The sequence below is a fragment of the Lepisosteus oculatus genome, chromosome 14 (genome assembly GCF_040954835.1).
Source record: "Lepisosteus oculatus isolate fLepOcu1 chromosome 14, fLepOcu1.hap2, whole genome shotgun sequence".
NCBI lineage: Eukaryota > Metazoa > Chordata > Actinopteri > Semionotiformes > Lepisosteidae > Lepisosteus > Lepisosteus oculatus.
In genome coordinates this window covers 38,585,661-38,609,367 of record NC_090709.1, presented here as the reverse complement: position 1 = coordinate 38,609,367, position 23,707 = coordinate 38,585,661, and the positions used below count along the sequence as shown (strand labels likewise).

Below are 23,707 nucleotides of genomic sequence, written 5' to 3'. Positions count from 1 at the left end.
CCCCTTCACCAAGCGGGATAATCCAAACCCTCACTCAATATTCACTCCCTGGATGTTTCTGTCCCCCGTGAGATCTAGGAAGCTCCCCGACACTCGCCGAAGAAACGGGGGTTTCACGCCAGCAGGCAAAGAGAGACGAGACGCGGCCGCCCAGCGCGGACAAACCCCGCAACAGGAAAAACACATCAGCGGCTCTCGCCCGGGTCTTACAGTTCCGCAGGCGGAAAAGCAACGTCCTTCAGGTTCCTCAAAAAGGAGGAAAAACAAGACGTTTCCCCGCAGCGAGGGTGTCGGAAACCGCACGCCTGGTTGGGCGCTCCGTTTAGGGCTTCAGAAACAAAGCAAACTGCAGTCACGGGCAAAAACAACACTAATTAACAAGTGCACTAGTGACCGGTTTCCCAGGATCGTCGCCTGTGTTATTGTACAGTAGCCCTGAACCCCGCTGATCCAGGCGCCTCGTCCTCTCCTGCCGCTGCCCGGGCTGTGTGAAAGAGCTGCGGGTCTGCTCGCAGCCTCAGGGCTGTTTCCTACAGTAAACTACACCGGCTCTGCTGGACACCCTGCTGCCCGACAGCGGAAACGTCCCTGGATGTCCCTGCTCTGAGAGGAGCTGCATGAGCAGGACCCTGACCTCTGGCCTCTGACCCCAGTGCAGCTCGATGTCGGCGCACACGGGACTTCGCAAGGAGCTGGAAATGTGAACATACTCGCGCATCGTGTTGTTTGTGCAGCCGGTGGATCAGGAGGAGACTGTCCAACACGTCCCGTCACACACGTGTCCAAGTGCTTTCAACTGTCTGCTGTTTTACAGCCCAGTACAGACAAACAAGGCACATGAACACCTCCTTCTAGTGAAGGATCAACACCCGAATAACCCATCTTAAATAAAAAAACATCTTCACTGTACTCTTACCCAGTTACACATCCTCTTCTGACCGAGATTATACTACCCCCGTCTTTCTCCAGACTCTGGGCGTCTCTCTAGTCTCTACCTGTACCTCTGTGAGAACATGGCCTCCTGTCAATCAAACCCCACCTGTCCAATCAGACAGGAAACCCCGCCCACTGACCGGGACCAGGGACCGTGATTGGCCACTTCACGGCAGCAGGGGTCAGGCCGACGCCAGATCACCCTTGCAGGCTCTTGGGTTTTGGGATGTCTGTGTGGAGTTTATACTGTCTCCAGTCACAGCTAGCTTGGGGTCCAGCCAGGGTCACCCCAAAGAGAGCTGTCTGTACCCAGACTGGCTGTGGTGTCAGGCTGAGTGCTCTGGGCCCAGGAAGACAATCAGACAGAGACTTGAGGTCATGACCTGTGTCACACCCTAACAGTCACTGCAAGTGCAAAGAAACACAGTCCAGCATGAAGCCCAGTTTAAATCCAATTTATTTTGACTTGAAAAGATAATAACAGTACAAACAGTGCATTTTACTTGTCCTTAGAGAACAACAATGAAATACATAATAAAAAAGGTACAGTGACAGGTATCCATTTTAAAGCCAATTTCAGTATCTAAAGAAAAAATAAAAGCATTTATTATTAACTTAAAAATATTTCACTGTTCCAGCTAAATCCCCCTCCCCCATTTAAGCCAAAAGTAGAAAAAACCTTCACCAGCCTTATAACCACAATATTTTTAATCACACTGCAGCAATGAAGATTATTAACAGCCATCATCAACACGTTGCATATAGAGAGAAGCACTCAGCCCTGCGTGCAGCAAACTCAGCAGTTTGTTTCTGTAGCCTCCAGTACTGGCTGCTCATTCTAATCTGGCAGGGCTCTGCACCCTGGGGAACACCCCCACAAAGGTACAATCAGACAGCGAAGAAGCAGATCAGGTCTAAAGTGTAATAATGTAATAAAACAGTCCAACAGACAAGGGAGCTCCTGTGTAACGCAGCGACTCGGACAGGATCACCACTGGCATCAATACGATACACTGCTCTGCCCCGACACAGTCGAGCTCCTGTTCAACACAGTGAGGTAGAGGGGAGCAGGGCAGCTCTACCACAGCCCTGTCAAGCTCTTGTTAAATGATCGGTCCTGGTTCCGCCCCTGGAGAAGAGCTGTGATTCGAGCACAGACCTTTACTGGGGTCTCTCCTGGCTGAGGAGGTGGGGGACCAGTGTGGTCCTGTTTTCAGGGATGAGGCGACGCTGGGACAGATGGAGGGATGAGGACAGGGCAAGTTAGGGTTTGACTTCCCCCCTGAACTCGCGTTTTAAACTCTATTAAAAACATCTGAACAATGGTTTCAGTTTTGATTACAGACACCAGGTGTCCAGGCAGGGTCATCCGGATCTGAGAGCTGTGGATAAGGAGTCGGAGGCCAACACGTGTGTAAGGGGACAGTGAACTATGGGGTCAGAGGTCAGCTCCTGTCTGTAAGGGGTCAGAGGTGAGCTCCAGTGTCTGTTGGCTCTGTAATAATCAGTAAGAGAGAGAGAAGGTGCGTGATTGGTGCTCTTCATACAGCAGGAAACGGGCTCTTCATCTTCAGACCCAGACCTGGAGGGAGAGCAGGACAGAGGAGACTGAGACCAAGGCGTGTGGATCCGAGTGCAGGACTGCATCTGCTGCGCCCGGCAGTAACTCGCTCACCTCAGGCTTTCTCGCTGGAGCCACTGGATGAGTTGTCATGAGCTGCAATGAGAGAACACAGTCACGCACAGCTCAGACACTGCCCACTGTCCACCGCCCACTGCCCACTGTCCACCGCCCACTGGCCTCTCTCCACTGCTCACTGTCCACCACCCACTGGCCTCTCTCCACTGCTCACTGTCCACCACCCACTGGCCTCTCTCCTCTGCTCACTGTCCACCACCCACTGGCCTCTCTCCACCACCCACTGTCCACAGCCCACTGTCCACCGCCCGCACCCCGAGCGCTGGTCAGCCCACAGGCGGGAGCAACTGGACCCTCCCAGAACCTCTACTCTTCAGGATACCCCAAAATCCCAGGGGTTCAGCAATCAGCTGTGTGATGTGAGCTCTTTGGATTATTCTCTGGGAAGCCAGCTGGGATAAATACTGTCAGCAGAGTCCGAGAGAGGAAACAGCACTTACTGGGTGCAGAGGAGTAGCTCTTCTTGTCACCTGCAGAGACAGACACAGAGTTAGTCAGCCGCGCCCTCTGTGATACTGGAGTGAAGGTAAATCAATGAGCGTTCCACCTCTCACTGCTGACTCAGCAGGTACAACCGGGGCAGCAGACACTCTACACGCATGGGCACCAGGTCCCATTGCTGTCACTCACCTCTCTTCTTCCAGAAGAAGGCCCCAGCGAACACAGCAACCAGGACCAGCAGGACTCCAACCACAGCTCCGATGATCACAAGCAAGTTAGAGGAGGGAGGCACTGGACAACACAACACACACAGTCAGCAGTGTCTCCTGTCTCTCTCAGTCGACATCACACACGCACGGTCACTGGACTGTGAGCCTGCAGTGACACAGAGTGACCCGTCTCCTGTCTCTCTCACCCCAGGTCCTGACAACCTCCTCTCCTGGATTCAGGCTCTTGTGATCCACTCTGCAGGAGTACTGGTACTTGTCCTTCTCTCCTGCTCTCACTGTCAGCCTCTTCCTGACCTGGAAGCTCCCGTCTCCATTGGGAACCACCTCCCCACTCTCCACATCCTCGTGCAGCTCCTGTCCGTCTCTCTGCCAGGACACCGTCACGTCTTTGGGGAAGAAGCCAGTGGCCAGGCAGGTGACCTCATATCCCCCTGATCCAGAGTCCTTGTGGGACACAGACACCTGGGGGCGCTCTGGAGAGAGAGAGAGAGAGAGAGAGGGGTGGGGGTCAGAGACTGCAGGCAGCTCTCCAACACTGACCCCCACCCTGACGGTCAGGACTGAGGAAGAGGGAGAGTAGACACTGTACCTGTCCTCAGCAGGGTCTCCCGCCCGTATCCCACGTACTTCTTCAGCCACTCGATACAGGTGTTCTCCAGGTAGGCCTTCAGCCTCTGATTTTCAGCTGTGAGAGGGTCCCACTTCAGCTTAGTGGTCATGCCCCTCTGGTTGGCCGCAGTCCAGGTCAGGGTGCTCTTGTCCAGGCTGATGTAATCTGCCCCATCGTAGCCGAACTGATAAAACCCCCGAGTGGTGCCGTCGTCGTCCAGCTCACAGCCATACATGTTCTGCCACGTGTGGACACCTGCAGGACACAGCGCCACACCCTCAGGACACACTGCAGCTCCGCCTGCTTCTGCTGCTCGAACCCGGGGCCTCACTACAGCTTACCACAGCGACCCGGGACTCTCATCAGATCAGGCAGGGCTGCGCTGCAGACTACAATATCACAACACCCTGCACACAGTCCACACGCTGTCTCTCTCCAGCGGGACAACCTCTCCCTGTCCCTCACAGTCCACACGCTGTCTCTCTCCAGCAGGACAACCTCTCCCTGTCCCTCACAGTCCACACGCTGTCTCTCTCCAGCGGGACAACCTCTCCCTGTCCCTCACAGTCCACACGCTGTCTCTCTCCAGCGGGACAACCTCTCCCTGTCCCTCACAGTCCACACGCTGTCTCTCTCCAGCAGGACAACCTCTCCCTGTCCCTCACAGTCCACACGCTGTCTCTCTCCAGCGGGACAACCTCTCCCTGTCCCTTCACAGTCCACACGCTGTCTCTCTCCAGCGGGACAACCTCTCCCTGTCCCCTCACAGTCCACACGCTGTCTCTCTCCAGCGGGACAACCTCTCCCTGTCCTTCACAGTCCACACGCTGTCTCTCTCCAGCGGGACAACCTCTCCCTGTCCTTCACAGTCCACACGCTGTCTCTCTCCAGCTGGACAACCTCTCCCTGTCCCTCACAGTCCACACGCTGTCTCTCTCCAGCGGGACAACCTCTCCCTGTCCCTCACAGTCCACACGCTGTCTCTCTCCAGCGGGACAACCTCTCCCTGTCCCTCACAGTCCACACGCTGTCTCTCTCCAGCGGGACAACCTCTCCCTGTCCCTCACAGTCCACACGCTGTCTCTCTCCAGCTGGACAACCTCTCCCTGTCCCTTCACAGTCCACACGCTGTCTCTCTCCAGCGGGACAACCTCTCCCTGTCCCTCACAGTCCACACGCTGTCTCTCTCCAGCGGGACAACCTCTCCCTGTCCCTCACAGTCCACACGCTGTCTCTCTCCAGCGGGACAACCTCTCCCTGTCCCTTCACAGTCCACACGCTGTCTCTCTCCAGCGGGACAACCTCTCCCTGTCCCTTCACAGTCCACACGCTGTCTCTCTCCAGCGGGACAGCCTCTCCCTGTCCCTCACAGTCCACACGCTGTCTCTCTCCAGCGGGACAACCTCTCCCTGTCCCTTCACAGTCCACACGCTGTCTCTCTCCAGCGGGACAACCTCTCCCTGTCCCCTCACAGTCCACACGCTGTCTCTCTCCAGCGGGACAACCTCTCCCTGTCCCTTCACAGTCCACAGGCTGTCTCTCTCCAGCGGGACAACCTCTCCCTGTCCCTTCACAGTCCACACGCTGTCTCTCTCCAGCGGGACAACCTCTCCCTGTCCCTTCACAGTCCACACGCTGTCTCTCTCCAGCGGGACAACCTCTCCCTGTCCCTCACAGTCCACACGCTGTCTCTCTCCAGCGGGACAACCTCTCCCTGTCCCTCACAGTCCACACGCTGTCTCTCTCCAGCGGGACAACCTCTCCCTGTCCCTTCACAGTCCACACGCTGTCTCTCTCCAGCGGGACAACCTCTCCCTGTCCCCTCACAGTCCACACGCTGTCTCTCTCCAGCGGGACAACCTCTCCCTGTCCCTTCACAGTCCACACGCTGTCTCTCTCCAGCGGGACAACCTCTCCCTGTCCCCTCACAGTCCACACGCTGTCTCTCTCCAGCGGGACAACCTCTCCCTGTCCCCTCACAGTCCACACGCTGTCTCTCTCCAGCGGGACAACCTCTCCCTGTCCTTCACAGTCCACACGCTGTCTCTCTCCAGCGGGACAACCTCTCCCTGTCCCTTCACAGTCCACAGGCTGTCTCTCTCCAGCGGGACAACCTCTCCCTGTCCCTCACAGTCCACACGCTGTCTCTCTCCAGCGGGACAACCTCTCCCTGTCCCCTCACAGTCCACACGCTGTCTCTCTCCAGCGGGACAACCTCTCCCTGTCCCTCACAGTCCACACACTGTCTCTCTCCAGCGGGACAACCTCTCCCTGTCCCTCACAGTCCACACGCTGTCTCTCTCCAGCATGACAACCTCTCCCTGTCCCTCACAGTCCACACGCTGTCTCTCTCCAGCGGGACAACCTCTCCCTGTCCCTTCACAGTCCACACGCTGTCTCTCTCCAGCGGGACAACCTCTCCCTGTCCCTCACAGTCCACACGCTGTCTCTCTCCAGCGGGACAACCTCTCCCTGTCCCTTCACAGTCCACACGCTGTCTCTCTCCAGCGGGACAACCTCTCCCTGTCCCCTCACAGTCCACACGCTGTCTCTCTCCAGCGGGACAACCTCTCCCTGTCCCCTCACAGTCCACACGCTGTCTCTCTCCAGCGGGACAACCTCTCCCTGTCCTTCACAGTCCACACGCTGTCTCTCTCCAGCGGGACAACCTCTCCCTGTCCCTTCACAGTCCACAGGCTGTCTCTCTCCAGCGGGACAACCTCTCCCTGTCCCTCACAGTCCACAGGCTGTCTCTCTCCAGCGGGACAACCTCTCCCTGTCCCTCACAGTCCACACGCTGTCTCTCTCCAGTGGGACAACCTCTCCCTGTCCCTTCACAGTCCACAGGCTGTCTCTCTCCAGTGGGACAACCTCTCCCTGTCCCTTCACAGTCCACAGGCTGTCTCTCTCCAGCGGGACAACCTCTCCCTGTCCCTTCACAGTCCACACGCTGTCTCTCTCCAGCGGGACAACCTCTCCCTGTCCCCTCACAGTCCACACGCTGTCTCTCTCCAGCGGGACAACCTCTCCCTGTCCTTCACAGTCCACACGCTGTCTCTCTCCAGCGGGACAACCTCTCCCTGTCCCTTCACAGTCCACAGGCTGTCTCTCTCCAGCGGGACAACCTCTCCCTGTCCCTCACAGTCCACAGGCTGTCTCTCTCCAGCGGGACAACCTCTCCCTGTCCCTCACAGTCCACACGCTGTCTCTCTCCAGTGGGACAACCTCTCCCTGTCCCTTCACAGTCCACACGCTGTCTCTCTCCAGCGGGACAACCTCTCCCTGTCCCTTCACAGTCCACACGCTGTCTCTCTCCAGCGGGACAACCTCTCCCTGTCCCTCACAGTCCACACGCTGTCTCTCTCCAGCGGGACAACCTCTCCCTGTCCCTTCACAGTCCACACGCTGTCTCTCTCCAGCGGGACAACCTCTCCCTGTCCCTTCACAGTCCACACGCTGTCTCTCTCCAGCGGGACAACCTCTCCCTGTCCCTCACAGTCCACACGCTGTCTCTCTCCAGAGGGACAACCTCTCCCTGTCCCTTCACAGTCCACACGCTGTCTCTCTCCAGCGGGACAACCTCTCCCTGTCCCTCACAGTCCACACGCTGTCTCTCTCCAGCGGGACAACCTCTCCCTGTCCCTCACAGTCCACACGCTGTCTCTCTCCAGCGGGACAACCTCTCTCTGTCCCTCACAGTCCACACGCTGTCTCTCTCCAGCGGGACAACCTCTCTCTGTCCCTCACAGTCCACACGCTGTCTCTCTCCAGCGGGACAACCTCTCCCTGTCCCTTCACAGTCCACACGCTGTCTCTCTCTAGTGGGACAACCTCTCCCTGTCCCTTCACAGCCTACTGCTTCAACACCCAGTCAATTAACACTGAGACCAGCCCACACCATCCCATCTCCTACATCTCCAAACCACTCAGTCTAATATCACTAGAACAAGACGTTAAAGTGTCAATATTTTATACTCGTGAATTTTAATGACTGTCAATGCAGTTATTTTATTTTCTAAGTATATAAGTGTCCACAGATTGTTTTAATGTGTGTAATGGTGTCCAGTACTTGATGACAATGTGTGTTGAGAGGTGTAGGGGGACTCCTCTCTGTTATTCTCCCTCAGAGCAGCTCTGCTCTGTAACTCTCCACAGTCTTCAGCAGCCCTGGACTGCGTCTCTCATGTCCCTCCTGTCCCTGCCACAGTCTCTATCCCAGCGAGTCACCTGGAAGAGCAGATCTCTGTCCTTCCTGATCCCCCTAGAGCTGGTCAGAGCCTCACAGAGACACGGAGCGGTGTGCTCTCTCTGGAGTCAGAGTATGACCTCTCTTCTCCTGACACTGCTGCTGTATGACACCAGATCACTGAGAGGGCCGAGTCCCACCCACACTGGAGAGATCTGAGCACACAGAGACTAGAGCACGACTGGGAACGCAACAGCTACAGTGCCACCAGCCCGGTTAGAGCTTAATGAACGTGACAGAGTGAAGGATATGTAGGACGTATTTGGCGAAGCTCTCCTAGCTAAGGGAATGGCAGCCTATGTGAGGGTGGACAGGCTTCCCAACCCACCGAAATGCCCCCAGAAATTCACCGCTGCATGAATTCCAACTGCTGACCGGTCCCACGCGAGCGGTGGTCTGGCCGGATCGGTGGGAGTGGGCGGAGAAGCGAGGTGTTCTCGCCCATGAAGAAGATGGGGAAGAGGGGGGACTGATGAAGTCGAGCCCAGCGATCTGTGTCTGGGTGGAGAGGGAGAGGGACAGGGACAGGGCGGGTCGGAGACGAGGCCCGGTGGGGGTAGGGTCCGGCTCCTGCCCTCCTGCACGCGCACCCAGCGGGAGAGGCAGAGGGGGCGCCCCTCCGGCCCCGGGATCGAGGCGTGTCACAGACTGCGGGCTGGAGGACAGGGCGCTGGGGAGGACTGGAGGACAGGGCGCTGGGTGCTGGGAGCTGGGTGCTGGGTGCTGGGTGCTGGGAGCTGGGAGCTGGGTGCTGGGAGCTGGGCGCTGGGCGCTGGGCGCTGGGCGCTGGGAGCTGGGTGCTGGGCGCTGGGCGCTGGGCGATGGGCGATGGGCGATGGGCGCTGGGCACCTCGGCTGGAGCAGCAGACACCAGTGTGCGGCCAGTCCAGCCAGTCAGCGCTGTGGAAGAGCCGGTTCGGACTCCCGTGGAGCGCGTTCTTAGAGACCCCGCAAGGACGATGGCGGTACAGAGCGGGAGGGGCAGGGGCGCCCCCTGGAGGAGGGGTGTGGAACGCGACGGCGGGCCAGAGGGCTGGAGAAGGAGCGACGCCGGGCCCTGGCGGGACGAGCTGGGAGCCCAGAGACCCAGACCGGGCTGGGGGGCTCAGAGGAGAGGAGAGGGGGCCAGGCCGCTCGAGAGCAGCACAGGCAGGCAGGCCGGCGTCCGCTGGCGCCAGGAGCACGCCGGCACCACCGCAGCCCGCCCCCAGAACGACAACACGACAACACGGCCCACCGCACCCCTGACCTCACATCCCAACTGCAGCTGCTCCTGCATCACCCCCACACGCCAGCCCTGAGCGGGGCTCTCCGCCCGGACTGCGGTCAGAGCTGCTCGTGGGTCTGCTGCTCGCTCATCTACTTCCTCACAGACGTCACCCCACACCCGCCGTCCCCGTGTGGAAAGGTTAACGCTCCCTTTCGCCAACATACAGTGGTGAACAGAACAGTACAGTGCACTTAAAACAGAGAACAGGAGGGTCTACTGTACAAAGAGGGGGGTGGGGGTGGGGAACAGGCTGCCCAGCCCTGTGGTTGAAGCCGATACCCTGGCTTCTCTCCAGACACAGCTGGGTGAGCTCCTCCAGTCAGGACAGGAGGCTCTTCTGTACACAGAGGGGGGTGGGGGGGTGGAACAGGCTGCCCAGCCCTGTGGTTAAAGCCGATACCCTGGCTTCTCTCCAGACACAGCTGGGTGAGCTCCTCCAGTCAGGACAGGAGGCTCTTCTGTACACAGAGGGGGGTGGGGGTGGGGAACAGGCTGCCCAGCCCTGTGGTTGAAGCCGATACCCTGGCTTCTCTCCAGACACAGCTGGGTGAGCTCCTCCAGTCAGGACAGGAGGCTCTACTGTACACAGAGGGGGGTGGGGGTGTGGAACAGGCTGTCCAGCCCTGTGGTTAAAGCCGATCCCCTATCTGTCTCAGGCCAGTCAGGGTGGAGTTTGTCAGCTCTTACAGAAGACACCAGCATCTGTCCTGCCCCTCGTCACAGCACAAGGACAGCCGGGCCAGAGTGTCTCCCTACTGCTGCTCCAGAGGAGTCAGAGCAGCTGAGACACACGACGGGTCTCCAGGCCCACCGCTGAGGTCACCACTGAGGCTGGAGGGCTCTCTCCGGGGGCGAGACTGGCCATCGTCGACGGTATCTATCTACATCGTTCACTTTCAATTCAAGTTCCTTAAGAAGTTTATCTCGTTCGGTATTTACTTGTTTAAGAGCTTTTGCTCCACTCTTGGAGTCCTCAACCTCTTTGAACACACAGTCAATGGACTTCCCAAGCCCTTCGGTTCGGACTGTGTTAAATGGAATCGTGTCCTGCAGCCCAGCCAGGCCCTGTGCCATCATGTTGCAGATGTCGGTCTGGAGCTCCTCCGGCGTCAGCTCGCCCCTTCCTCTCCTGGCGGCCGGGCAGGACCCCAGCTCCTCCTCCGGAGTCTCACTCTCTCTCCAGCTCCCTTTCCACCTCCCCTCCGGCTGCTTCACTGTCCCCTATAGTTGCCATCGATTTTCTTGTAGTGAGAAGAAACAATCAACTATATCCACTGGGCTTTATAGCCGCTAGTAGACAGGCAGGGTGACCACTCGGCCCCTGTACGCCTCCGCAGGCGACCCGCGACATAACAGCACAGCGCCGTGAGGACAGCCCCAGGCCCCCGGGCCTCTCCGGGTCAGCGCCAGGAGAGCCGCGCTCCTCAGAGACACTGGACCCTGGACACTGAACAGAACCTGCAGCCTCCAGCTTCCCTCAGTCACACGCCCTCCAGTTTCTCCTCTCTCCCGGGCTTCACCAGAGAACTCCTGCCAGTGAAGCAGGGGGCGCCGCTGAGACACCCCAGACTCTCCACACAGAGGAAGACTGGAGCAGGGCTTCTGCAGCTGGGGGGCAGAGACCAGACCAGCCTCCACTAACTCAGGGGGGCAGAGACCAGACCAGCCTCCACTGACTCAGGGGACAGAGACCAGACCAGCCTCCACTGACTCAGGGGGACAGAGACCAGACCAGCCTCCACTGACTCAGGGGACAGAGACCAGACCAGCCTCCACTGTCTCAGGGGACAGAGACCAGACCAGCCTCCGCTGACTCAGGGGGACAGAGACCAGACCAGCCTCCACTGACTCAGGGGACAGAGACCAGACCAGCCTCCACTGTCTCAGGGGACAGAGACCAGACCAGCCTCCGCTGACTCAGGGGAGCAGAGACCAGACCAGCCTCCGCTAACTCAGGGGACAGAGACCAGACCAGCCTCCACTGACTCAGGGGGACAGAGACCAGACCAGCCTCCGCTGACTCAGGGGACAGAGACCAGACCAGCCTCCACTGACTCAGGGGGACAGAGACCAGACCAGCCTCCACTGACTCAGGGGGACAGAGACCAGACCAGCCTCCACTGACTCAGGGGACAGAGACCAGACCAGCCTCCACTGTCTCAGGGGACAGAGACCAGACCAGCCTCCGCTGACTCAGGGGAGCAGAGACCAGACCAGCCTCCGCTAACTCAGGGGACAGAGACCAGACCAGCCTCCACTGACTCAGGGGGACAGAGACCAGACCAGCCTCCGCTGACTCAGGGGACAGAGATCCAGCCTCCACTGACTCAGGGGGACAGAGACCAGACCAGCCTCCACTGACTCAGGGGGACAGAGACCAGACCAGCCTCCACTGACTCAGGGGGACAGAGACCAGACCAGCCTCCGCTGACTCAGGGGGACAGAGACCAGACCAGCCTCCGCTAACTCAGGGGACAGAGACCAGACCAGCCTCCACTGACTCAGGGGGACAGAGACCAGACCAGCCTCCACTGTCTCAGGGGACAGAGACCAGACCAGCCTCCACTGACTCAGGGGGACAGAGACCAGACCAGCCTCCACTGTCTCAGGGGACAGAGACCAGACCAGCCTCCGCTGACTCAGGGGACAGAGACCAGACCAGCCTCCGCTGACTCAGGGGGACAGAGACCAGACCAGCCTCCACTGACTCAGGGGGACAGAGACCAGACCAGCCTCCACTGACTCAGGGGACAGAGATCCAGCCTCCACTGACTCAGGGGGACAGAGACCAGACCAGCCTCCACTGACTCAGGGGGACAGAGACCAGACCAGCCTCCACTGACTCAGGGGGACAGAGACCAGACCAGCCTCCGCTGACTCAGGGGGACAGAGACCAGACCAGCCTCCGCTAACTCAGGGGACAGAGACCAGACCAGCCTCCACTGACTCAGGGGGACAGAGACCAGACCAGCCTCCACTGTCTCAGGGGACAGAGACCAGACCAGCCTCCGCTGACTCAGGGGACAGAGACCAGACCAGCCTCCACTGACTCAGGGGGACAGAGACCAGACCAGCCTCCACTGACTCAGGGGACAGAGACCAGACCAGCCTCCACTGACTCAGGGGACAGAGACCAGACCAGCCTCCACTGACTCAGGGGACAGAGACCAGACCAGCCTCCGCTGACTCAGGGGACAGAGACCAGACCAGCCTCCACTGACTCAGGGGACAGAGACCAGACCAGCCTCCACTGACTCAGGGGGACAGAGACCAGACCAGCCTCCACTGACTCGGGGGACAGAGACCAGACCAGCCTCCGCTGGGGAAGCAGTTTGTTCGACTCAGGGGGGCAGCAGAGCTCATGGGGAGCCTGGGGCAAGGGTCTCGGGGATGAGGGTCTCGGGGTGAGCGAGTCAGACCGCTGGAGTGTCCAGTCTGGGGGGTCAGACGGTCGGAGTGTCCAGTCTGGGGGGTCAGACCCAGCCTCTGTCAGAGTGTCAAAGCACTGTCAGTCGCCATGTTGTCAAGAATTTGCCTGAATTGTGACGTGAAGCAGCCCTTCCTGCTCACTAGTCGCTGCAATGTGCTGTACGAGGGAAGTGCAGGTCATGCAGCAGACATTTCACTGCAGGAATGTTCCAGTGTGATCTGCACGCAGAGTTAACAAGTAGTATTTGTCCGGGAATCTGTCTGGAAGTGGAGAGCAGTGTTCCTACTGGATTCAGAGCGGTGTGCGGTGCTCACTGTCCCCCGACTAGCTCTCCCAGGGCAGTGGGTTCGTGTCCCACGTCAGGCTCCGGGTTCTCTAATAACCACACTGGGCAGCAGCTGCTCTGTGATGTGAACGGGAGGTTTTACAAGTTACTGTGCACATTCTACTGGTTCTTTCTGTACAGAAATAGCCTTGCAGCTCCCCTTCAACACTCCAGCTTTTTATTCTGTTGAATCTAGTTTACCTGTGTCATTTGTTTTCTTGTACTTCTCTGAATCTTCCCCTGTCCACCCCTACCGAGGCAGCCCTCCAATCGTTTCTCTCTTCGGTTGTCAGGTGAGAAAGTCTCTCATCAGCACCACCTGGGCTTGTAATTGGAGCCCTGTATTAAATCCTCACGCGACTCCCCTTTCTCTCACTATCTTGCAATCTGCTACGGTGCACTCTTTTTGTCTCTAAAAAACCTGGAGAATTCTAACTTTGTTTTTCTCTTGAGCCTTAAGCTCTCGTAACCTTACTAGAAACAAGCTCTAAGCCCTAAGAGCTCGATACCTGTTTGACATTAGTGAAGAAAGCTCGTTTTGAGTGAGTACTCACCAGAGGCATCAATCCTCCAGCCAGTCCTGAAGACCTACACTGTCACTCTGTCACTGAAACAGCACACACACAAACGGAACTGTCTCGCAGGTGAATGTGGAAACACACAATGAGCCCAGCTTTGTGAAACCCTGATGATGAACAGTTTATCACAGTTGCTTTTGTCAAACAGTGTGATTTTACTCTTCCTGCTGGACTCTACACTCACCTCCAGTCTGGTTGAAGCGCTTCTTTGCAGTTTCAATATTGGCTTTGAAAACCTGCTCTGTACCAATGGAGTTCTGAGTCTCACTCTCCCAGTAATCAGCTCCCACAGACTTGGCCATCCAGTCCTGTCGAGGGGTCTCCCTCCTGATGTTGCTGTCGTAGTAAGTGAAGGGCTGCCCATCCACCAGGCCCACAGTCACGAACTCCGGGAAGTTTGTCATTCCTGAGGTCCCAGTGTAGAAATACCGCAGAGAGTGGGTCACTGGAACACAGACAGACACACCGCTCAGACTCACAGTCAGAGAAACACACAATTATGGCAGGTTTGTGTCCAGGGTATCTGATGAAGCTAGTCACAAGGACAGTTACAAACAACAGGAGGCAGACTGGACAGTTTTTATTCCAGGTTTTTGAGGTCTTACTGGTGCATTGTACAGTTCTCTTTTTTTCGAATCGGGGGCGGTAGGAATGTCGGGGAAAAGGGTGCGTCAGACCCCTGGAAGAATGATAACAGGAATTCCACATCAGGAATCCCAGGCCTCCCAGAGTTTTCTGAGCCCGGGAACACAGAATTACAGCAGACAAACACACCACTCAGAACGTCCCGGACTGTATCTCCATATCCCAGACAGAAGAGTGGCAGGGCCCCAGCTGTCTCAGCTCTGGCAGAGGAGCAGATCTTGATGTGTATCTGATGTAGGAAAAGCAGCAACTGTGTACATGTGAACGGCAGAGCTCAAGAAAGTTGGGCAAGTCTCTAATACACCCCAATTCTCGAATACACCCCCTTGACAGCAGTGTGACTGTGGGTTCCCTCTTGATATATTTCAACAAGGGTGATCTCCACGACTCCTGTGCTGTACAGAATAACGACAAGCCTATACACATCTGTGCAATCAGACTTCTCCAGGTGTTATCAGAAAAGCAAAACCATCTGAACTCCTTCCATCCAGTTTCTAGCTGCTTTACTCAGGGTCATGAGGGAGCTGGAGTCTATTCTGGCAAGCAACAGGCACAAAGCACGGTACAGCCTGGACAGGACAGCAGTCCAACACAGGACACCAGCCCCCCACTGGACACCAGTGCAACACAGGACACCAGTGCAACACAGGACACCAGCCCCCACTGGACACCAGCCCCCCACTGGACACCAGTGCAACACAGGACACCAGTCCAACACAGGACACCAGCCCCCCACTTGACACCAGCCCCCCACTTGACACCAGTCCAACACAGGACACCAGCCCCCCACTGGACACCAGTCCAACACAGGACACCAGCCCCTCACTGGACACCAGTCCAACACGGGACACCAGCCCCTCACTGGACACCAGTCCAACACAGGACACCAGCCCCTCACTGGACACCAGTCCAACACAGGACACCAGCCCCTCACTGGACACCAGCCCCCCACTGGACACCAGTCCAACACAGGACACCAGCCCCTCACTGGACACCAGCCCCCCACTGGACACCAGTCCAACACAGGACACCAGCCCCCCACTGGACACCAGTCCAACACAGGACACCAGCCCCTCACTGGACACCAGTCCCTCACTGGACACCAGTCCATCACGGGACACCAGCCCCTCACTGGACACCAGTCCCTCACTGGACACCAGTCCATCACGGGACACCAGCCCCTCACTGGACACCAGTCCAACACAGGACACCAGCCCCCCACTGGACACCAGTCCAACACAGGACACCAGCCCCTCACGGGACACCAGCCCCCCACTGGACACCAGTCCAACACGGGACACCAGCCCCCCACTGGACACCACCCCCTCACTGGACACCAGCCCCCCACTGGACACCACCCCCTCCCTGGACACCAGCCCCCACTGGACACCAGCCCCCACTGGACACCAGTCCATCACGGGACACCAGCCCCTCACTGGACACCAGTCCAACACGGGACACCAGCCCCCCACTGGACACCACCCCCTCACTGGACACCAGCCCCCCACTGGACACCACCCCCTCCCTGGACACCAGCCCCCACTGGACACCAGCCCCCACTGGACACCAGCCCCTCACTGGACACCAGGACACCAGCGCAACACTAGACAACAGGGTGTTGTTCTTCGTCACGCAATGGTGGTCCGGATCCTGTTTGAACACCTGTATAGCATTTCCAGGTGACGCTTCGAAGTGGTGTCCACTGGTGGAGCCCCAAGCTCACTCGTTCACCCTTCTCCTTCTCTGCAGCTGCCCTGGACAAGCGATCTTAGTCTTCATGTTGTTTAGAATAAAACTGTTCTGGAGAAAATCTCTTGAAAATAAAAGTTCTCCAGTTCACTCCCTGAGTTCTCTGAGTTACCTTCCACAGTAACTGAACAGCGTCTAGGACCCTCCAGGGCTCTGAAACATGGGGCAACATTACCGATGGCCGCAGTATCATTTCAGATTTATGCCTCACAAATCTAGGTTATACAATAATACTGAAGACGCAGGCCCAAATCCTGAAGACATTTTGTAAACCTGCTTTAAGGGCTTGTGACTAAAAGCCTTCTGATAAAGCCAAAAAGATGCTAGAAACGTTTAGCCACTTTGCTCGAAGGTCCCATGCGCTCAGCTAAGTTTGCCAAGCTGGGGCAACTTCTTGTGATAAAATCGTGTTCACCCCAAACTAAATATCATGAGCAAGAAACGGTCACAACTTCTGCAACATCCCGATTTGCAGTTCCTCTGCTGCCTCACTCACCTGGGGAATGAGATCTCTGATATGCCACTTCACCTGCGGAGAGACAGAGGAGTGAATCACTCAGCAGCATTACAGACACACGCCTATCGAACTCACCAGCTCTTACCAACACTGACTGTCTCGGCCTCTCTCTCCCCGAGAACACCTCTCCTTCTCAGAATACGTTCACACACAGAGAGAGACAGGCTGATATTACTATAATACAGCAACACTGAGGGAGATATACAGTCATGTGATCACAGAGACAGAGAGATAGATAACAGAGATTGATGTCACAGTCTCTCTCTGTCTGGGAACACTCCTCTCTTAATTCTGTATCTCAGAATCCAACTGATACTGAAAGAGAGACTCTGTTCCTGCACTACAGTAACGCCGAGAGAGACAGGCTGGTGTTATTACAGTACAGTAACGCCGAGAGAGACAGGCTGGTGTTATTACAGTACAGTAACGCCGAGAGAGACAGGCTGGTGTTATTACACTACAGTAACGCCGAGAGAGACAGGCTGGTGTTATTACACTACAGTAACGCCGAGAGAGACAGGCTGGTGTTATTACACTACAGTAACGCCGAGAGAGACAGGCTGGTGTTATTACACTACAGTAACGCCGAGAGAGACAGGCTGTTGTTATTACACTACAGTAACGCCGAGAGAGACAGGCTGGTGTTATTACACTACAGTAACGCCGAGAGAGACAGGCTGGTGTTATTACACTACAGTAACGCCGAGAGAGACAGGCTGGTGTTATTACACTACAGTAACGCCGAGAGAGACAGGCTGGTGTTATTACACTACAGTAACGCCGAGAGAGACAGGCTGGTGTTATTACACTACAGTAACGCCGAGAGAGACAGGCTGGTGTTATTACACTACAGTAACGCCGAGAGAGACAGGCTGTTGTTATTACACTACAGTAACGCCGAGAGAGACAGGCTGGTGTTATTACACTACAGTAACGCCGAGAGAGACAGGCTGGTGTTATTACACTACAGTAACGCCGAGAGAGACAGGCTGGTGTTATTACACTACAGTAACGCCGAGAGAGACAGGCTGGTATTACGGTTCAGCAACACGGAGAGACAGGCTGGTGTCTTGAGGTCAGCTATGTCCTACTGGTCTAACTCACCATTGTCCACAGCCGCCCTCCTGCGTCTGGTCAGCGTCTTCAGGCACTCGGGACAGACCTGGTCCAGGACCTGCTCTGCGCGCCTTCTGTTCGGTTCTGGGGGCAGATCGCTGGGAATCCGGCCCTCGGAGGTCCAGCTCCAGGAGTCCCTGTCCAGGGTGAAATCCTGCCCCTTGTAGGTCATGTTCCAGAATGAGCTGGTTTTCCCATCATCGCTCTGCCCACAGCCAAACTGCTGGCGGATTTCAGCTGCAGAGACAGCGAGAAGGCAGGGTAAGTACCCTGTGGGCACACTGTCACAGTCCTGTCTCCACAGGACAGTCTGGAACTCCCTGTGCTCAGGAGAGTGCTCCCTGGCCAGCTCTGCTCTCATGTCCGGCCTGTGTCAGTCCAGGAGGAAGGGAGCAGGTCACTGCCTGTACTGGACCGCAGTGACCCTGTGTGCTTTCAGGACACCTGTCCCCTCCCAGTGTGGACGGCTCTTCTGATCCTGTCTGAGCCAAGCGACAGCTCTGAGAGCTGTGTCTGATCTCCTGTCAGTATGAACTCACTGTTCAGCTCTCCTGTAGTAATGTCAGCTCTGTACTAACCTGTAGTGTTCAGCTCTCCTGTAGTAATGTCAGCTCTGTACTAACTTGTAGCGTTCAGCTCTCCTGTAGTAATGTCAGCTCTGTACTAACCTGTAGTGTTCAGCTCTCCTGCAGTAATGTCAGCTCTGTACTAACCTATAGTGTTAAGCTCTCCTGTAGTAATGTCAGCTCTGTAATAACCTGTAGCGTTCAGCTCTGTGAGCTCAGTGCTGCTCTCAGTAATGTCAGCTCTGTAATAACCTGTAGCGTTCAGCTCTGTGAGCTCAGTGCTGGTCTCAGTAATGTCAGCTCTGTACTAACTTATAGTGTTAAGCTCTCCTGTAATAATGTCAGCTCTGTAATAACCTGTAGCGTTCAGCTCTGTGAGCTCAGTGCTGCTCTCAGTAATGTCAGCTCTGTAATAACCTGTAGCGTTCAGCTCTGTGAGCTCAGTGCTGCTCTCAGTAATGTCAGCTCTGTAATAACCTGTAGCTGTCACGGACGTCCAAAGGGACTAACCGTGGGGAGCAGGAGAGCGGAAAAAGACCCATATGCGTAGCGGCGAGACGGGAAAAAGGCCCGGGCTCATAGTGCAAAGAGTTCAGGAATGCCGTATAGAAACCTATGCCCTCAGGGAGCGGACGTGGGGCGCCCTGGTGCTAGGCGGGTCTCAGGACATCCGAACGTCAATGCTGAGCGAGGACAGAGAGCAAGACCCGGAAATATATAGCCCAGGGGAAAGAGAGGGACAGGAAGGACAGCAGACCGGAAACTAGGGACAGGACAGAGAAGGAGCGCCCTCTGGCTGCAGAGGGCGTGACAGTACCCCCCCCTTCATGGGCGGCTCCCGACGCCCATACAAATAAATAAGCTGCACAGCACTGGGGGGAGGAAAAACCTCATTTAACTGAAAGGAAACCTCCGGGAATCCACGGCTGAGAGCTACCCCTTCCTCCGGGGTATAAACCTTTATTGGGTGGAGGAAGAGGGGGTAGAGAAGAGCTCCGGAGGCTTAAAACAAAAAAGTACACAAGCACAAACACAACAGACAAAAACCTGGGAAAGACCAGGGAGACAAACCACACAAAACAGATAGGAACCAAAAACAGGTAGGAACCAAAGTTCCGAGACACAGAGCAGGGGGGACCAAAAAGGAGGGGAAACCAGGAAGAAAAAAATCAAAACAAAAAGGCAAAAAACAAGAAAAAAAAACACAAAAACCCCGGGGAAAAATACCGCAGACTGGGCAAATGGCACGTTCACATTCTAACGCTGATATCGGAGTGGACAACCTGAGGAAAGCCAGACCGAAGCCCGCTCACAGACACCCGGAGTGATATCCAGCGAAAGGCATGGAGGAACGGCAGAAAGCTTACCATTCTATCACTGATATCGGAGAGAGCAAGACCAGGAAGAGCCAGGCACGAGAACCCGCTCCAGACACAGAAGCTCGGAGTGATATCCAGTAATAAGAATAGGCAAGCCAGCTCAACATTCAATCACTGATATCGGAGTGATCTACCCGAGGAAAGCCAGGTACAGGACCCGCTCACAGGCACGGAAGATCGGAGTGATATCCAGTGAATAGAATAGAGGAACTGAAAAAAAAAAAAGCCCAGAGAACAAGAAAAAAAAAAAACTGCGGCAAGACAAAAAAAAGCGCCGCTCGCGGGGTCAGTAGGTGGCTCAGCATTCTGTCACGGACGTCCAAAGGGACTAACCGTGGGGAGCAGGAGAGCGGAAAAAGACCCATATGCGTAGCGGCGAGACGGGAAAAAGGCCCGGGCTCATAGTGCAAAGAGTTCAGGAATGCCGTATAGAAACCTATGCCCTCAGGGAGCGGACGTGGGGCGCCCTGGTGCTAGGCGGGTCTCAGGACATCCGAACGTCAATGCTGAGCGAGGACAGAGAGCAAGACCCGGAAATATATAGCCCAGGGGAAAGAGAGGGACAGGAAGGACAGCAGACCGGAAACTAGGGACAGGACAGAGAAGGAGCGCCCTCTGGCTGCAGAGGGCGTGACAGTAGCGTTAAGCTCTGTGAGCTCAGTGCTGCTCTCAGTAATGTCAGCTCTGTACTAACTTATAGTGTTCAGCTCTCCTGCAGTAATGTCAGCTCTGTACTAACCTGTAGTGTTCAGCTCTCCTGCAGTAATGTCAGCTCTGTAATAACCTGTAGCGTTCAGCTCTGTGAGCTCAGTGCTGCTCTCAGTAATGTCAGCTCTGTAATTCCACACAGAGTGACTGTGAATAATAACTACAGTCAGAGTGACTGTACTGGTGTTGTACTGGTGTCTGCTCTTACCCTCTGGTCTCACAGCGTCTTTGCAGGTCTTGAGGACTGGAACGGCTGATTGGATGCTCATGTCCCAGTACTTTTCCTCCTTCACCCAGTCCTGCTCAGGTGTCGCTCCTTTATTGCTGTCATAGTAGCCGATCTCCTCGTCATCCAGCTTGGCTCTCACAGTGATGTCTGGGGAGTGTGAGCTCACCCTGCCATCGTGGATCAGGGTGTGAGTCTCTGCAACACAGACGCACACAGCTCAGGGTCTCACAGCACAATGTGCGCAGAGACTGCACGAGTGTTATGGAGAATAAGAAAACCTCATAACACATAGTGAATATAGCGAATAGGAGTGCTGCCAAGGCCAACACAATCAGCTGAACGATGTCCTTCACCGGTACTGATCACTGATGGGGATTAATGAGAGAACAGCCCCATCTAGTGGACAGGCTGTAGCTACACATCGCCTCTCCCACAGTGACTGCGTCACAACCAGTCTGTCACAACAACAACACACAGCACACTCCGGTCCTGCTGGGACATCAGATCTGTGATCTACTGGATCCCCGTGATCCGTGTTCGATCTCTCCTGCTCTCCTGGAGCAGGACAGGAGCAGGCTCATGAACACAGCTGTCCGTGCAGGTCGTGCTCTGGGAGTGTCGGATGAACACTGTGCGCCGATAATCACAGTCCTGACACACTGACACCCTGCTCCTCTCCTCCAGCCTCAGAGAGAAGGGTTTCACATCTGACACCCCACTCCAATACAGGCGTCACACCTGAAATCTCCCCTGTCAGAGTGTCCAGGCCATCAGAGCTGAACACAGCTGAGACACAGTTTGTCTGTGGCGCAGTGCTCAGATCTGATCTGATCTTCTGGACACACCAGGGGTGTAGGAGCTCTGTGCGCAGGGGGGCTGTGTCTGAGGGTCTCTGTGGGTCAGTATCTGCAGTCCAGGCAGGGGGGCTGTGTCTGAGGGTCTCTGTGGGTCAGTATCTGCAGTCCAGGCAGGCCCGTGTGAGGGTGCGAATCAGAAAGTAAAACAGCTTCAGCGCAGATCTGTGTCGCCTCAAGAGGAAAAGAAACTCGATTCTCTAGATTCCCAGAAATCGCCCCTCCTCTTCAGCAACACACAACACAACAACACAGAGATCACCCTCCTCCTCTCTCCCGCAAAGTACCACACAATAATTCAAATCTCACACACTAGCACACAACACAATAACACACATATCCAGCTTCACAGAAATGACCCTCCTCTCCAGCAAACTATCACAATAATACAATCACACACACTAGCACACAACACAATAACGCACAGAAATCACCCCCCTGCTCTCCAACAACACACAACACACAGAGATCACCCTCCTCCTCTCTCCCGCAAACTATCACACAATCAAAATAACAGTCAAAACTCACCAGCACACAACACAACAACACACGAAATCCACCTTCACAGAAATGACCCTCCTCTCCAGCAAACTATCGCACAATAATACAATCACACGCACCAGCCCACTACAGCACACAAACACACGTGGATACAAATGAACACACACAAACACACTCTCACAAACACAGAGATGAACACAAACACACACTCTCACACAAACACAGAGATGAACACAAACACGCACTCTCACACAAACTCTCACAAACACAGAGGTGAACACAAACACGCACTCTCACACACAAACACACTCTCACAAACACAGAGATGAACACAAACACACACTCTCACACAAACACAGAGGTGAACACAAAGACGCACTCACACACAAACTCTCACAAACACAGAGATGAACACAAACACGCACTCTCACACACAGACTCTCACAAACGAGAGGTGAACACAAACACACACTCTCACAAACACAGAGATGAACACAAACACAAACTCTAAGACACAAACACATTCTCACAAACACAGAGGTGAACACAAAGACGCACTCTCACACACAAACACACTCTCACAAACACAGAGATGAACACACACACTCTCACACGTAAACACTCACAAACACACACTCTCACACAAACAGAGATTAACACAAACACACACTCTCACACACACAGAGATGAACACAAACACACACTCTCACACACAGAGATGAACACACACACACTGACCCGCGCCCGAGCGCTCAGCCAGTAAATCTCGGCCGTTAGGAGCTGCGTCACCGCCTGGCCGTTAGAAACCCCTCGACATTTCCACGCGTTTCTACAGTAAAACACTTCTTTCACCGACGACACCCGCCCTTTCCCCGGTAAAACACCCGGCCGAGCTGCGGATATTCACTTCACACCGTACCGCGACACAAAAAAACACGACTTTCTCACGCCTCCTAACTCCTAACTACAGATCTCCAGGGATCGCAATTATAATCACCTTCAACAACCTTCAACAACCACCCTTCCAGTGTCTCCGGCCACCCAGACACGGACACTTTCAGGCCCGTCCGTCCCGCCCGGACCCCCCTCCGTCTGGATTGACGCGTCGCCCGTATTTTCTAGAATCTGGATAATTCAAAATCCCATCCGAACTCACCTGCGGACGCAGCCTGGACCCCACAGAAAACCAGAACCAGGACTCGGAACATCGTTCCGCCAAAAAAAGACCCAACTTTGTGTCAGAATTCAGTCTCAGCTGCCTGCCAACACGACCGACCTCGACGCTGTGCGGTGCCGAACTGAGCCGCGGTCCTGCCCGGCTGGGAGCTGCTTGTCCTCCCCTATAATAATCCCTCAATTATCGGATTGGCTCCCGGGCCCGCCCGGCCAATGGCGGCCGGCTCCGTCAGCAGACTCCGGGCAGACGACGGAGGCGCAGTTTGCAAACCGAAACCGAAACCGGCGTGTGGACCGGTCGGCGGGCGCGCTGTTGTTGTCCTGGGCTGGATTAATGACTCATCCACACACCTCCTGTGAGGGAACAACAACCGGGCTGGACTGGCGCGCCACGCTGCGCCAGCGACTCTCATAGTTGACATTCTTCATGCAGATTATATATATATATCATACATGTATATGTGTTATATTATCATATCGTTACACATATCGCTACATAGGGGTG

General features: G+C 55.7%; 2 protein-coding genes across 2 annotated transcripts in view; both read right to left on the bottom strand.

Annotated features, from left to right (window-relative positions):
• Positions 1 to 23,707, bottom strand: part of psmb12 (proteasome 20S subunit beta 12) — an 88,981-nt gene that overhangs the window by 29,209 nt on the left and 36,065 nt on the right. The window lies entirely within an intron of this gene.
• Positions 1,373 to 23,486, bottom strand: LOC102694130 (class I histocompatibility antigen, F10 alpha chain). The gene is made up of 7 exons (XM_069199021.1): positions 23,183 to 23,486; positions 13,947 to 14,207; positions 3,893 to 4,168; positions 3,489 to 3,776; positions 3,263 to 3,364; positions 3,073 to 3,102; positions 1,373 to 2,650 (listed from the first exon to the last, which is right to left on the bottom strand). The coding sequence occupies exons 1-7, from the start codon at positions 23,232 to 23,234 to the stop codon at positions 2,610 to 2,612; spliced, it is 1,050 nt and encodes a 349-aa protein (XP_069055122.1). The 5' UTR covers positions 23,235 to 23,486; the 3' UTR covers positions 1,373 to 2,609.

Bases quoted from the DNA above. Each gene is read 5' to 3' on its own strand.
- LOC102694130 (XM_069199021.1), bottom strand. From the start codon at position 23,234: ATGTTCCGAGTCCTGGTTCTGGTTTTCTGTGGGGTCCAGGCTGCGTCC. The intron at 3,777-3,892 runs GTACAGTGTCTA...CTCTCTCTCCAG, and splicing joins GGAGACCCTGCTGAGGACAG to AGCGCCCCCAGGTGTCTGTG. The intron at 3,103-3,262 runs GTGAGTGACAGC...CTGTCTCTGCAG, and splicing joins CTTCTTCTGGAAGAAGAGAG to GTGACAAGAAGAGCTACTCC.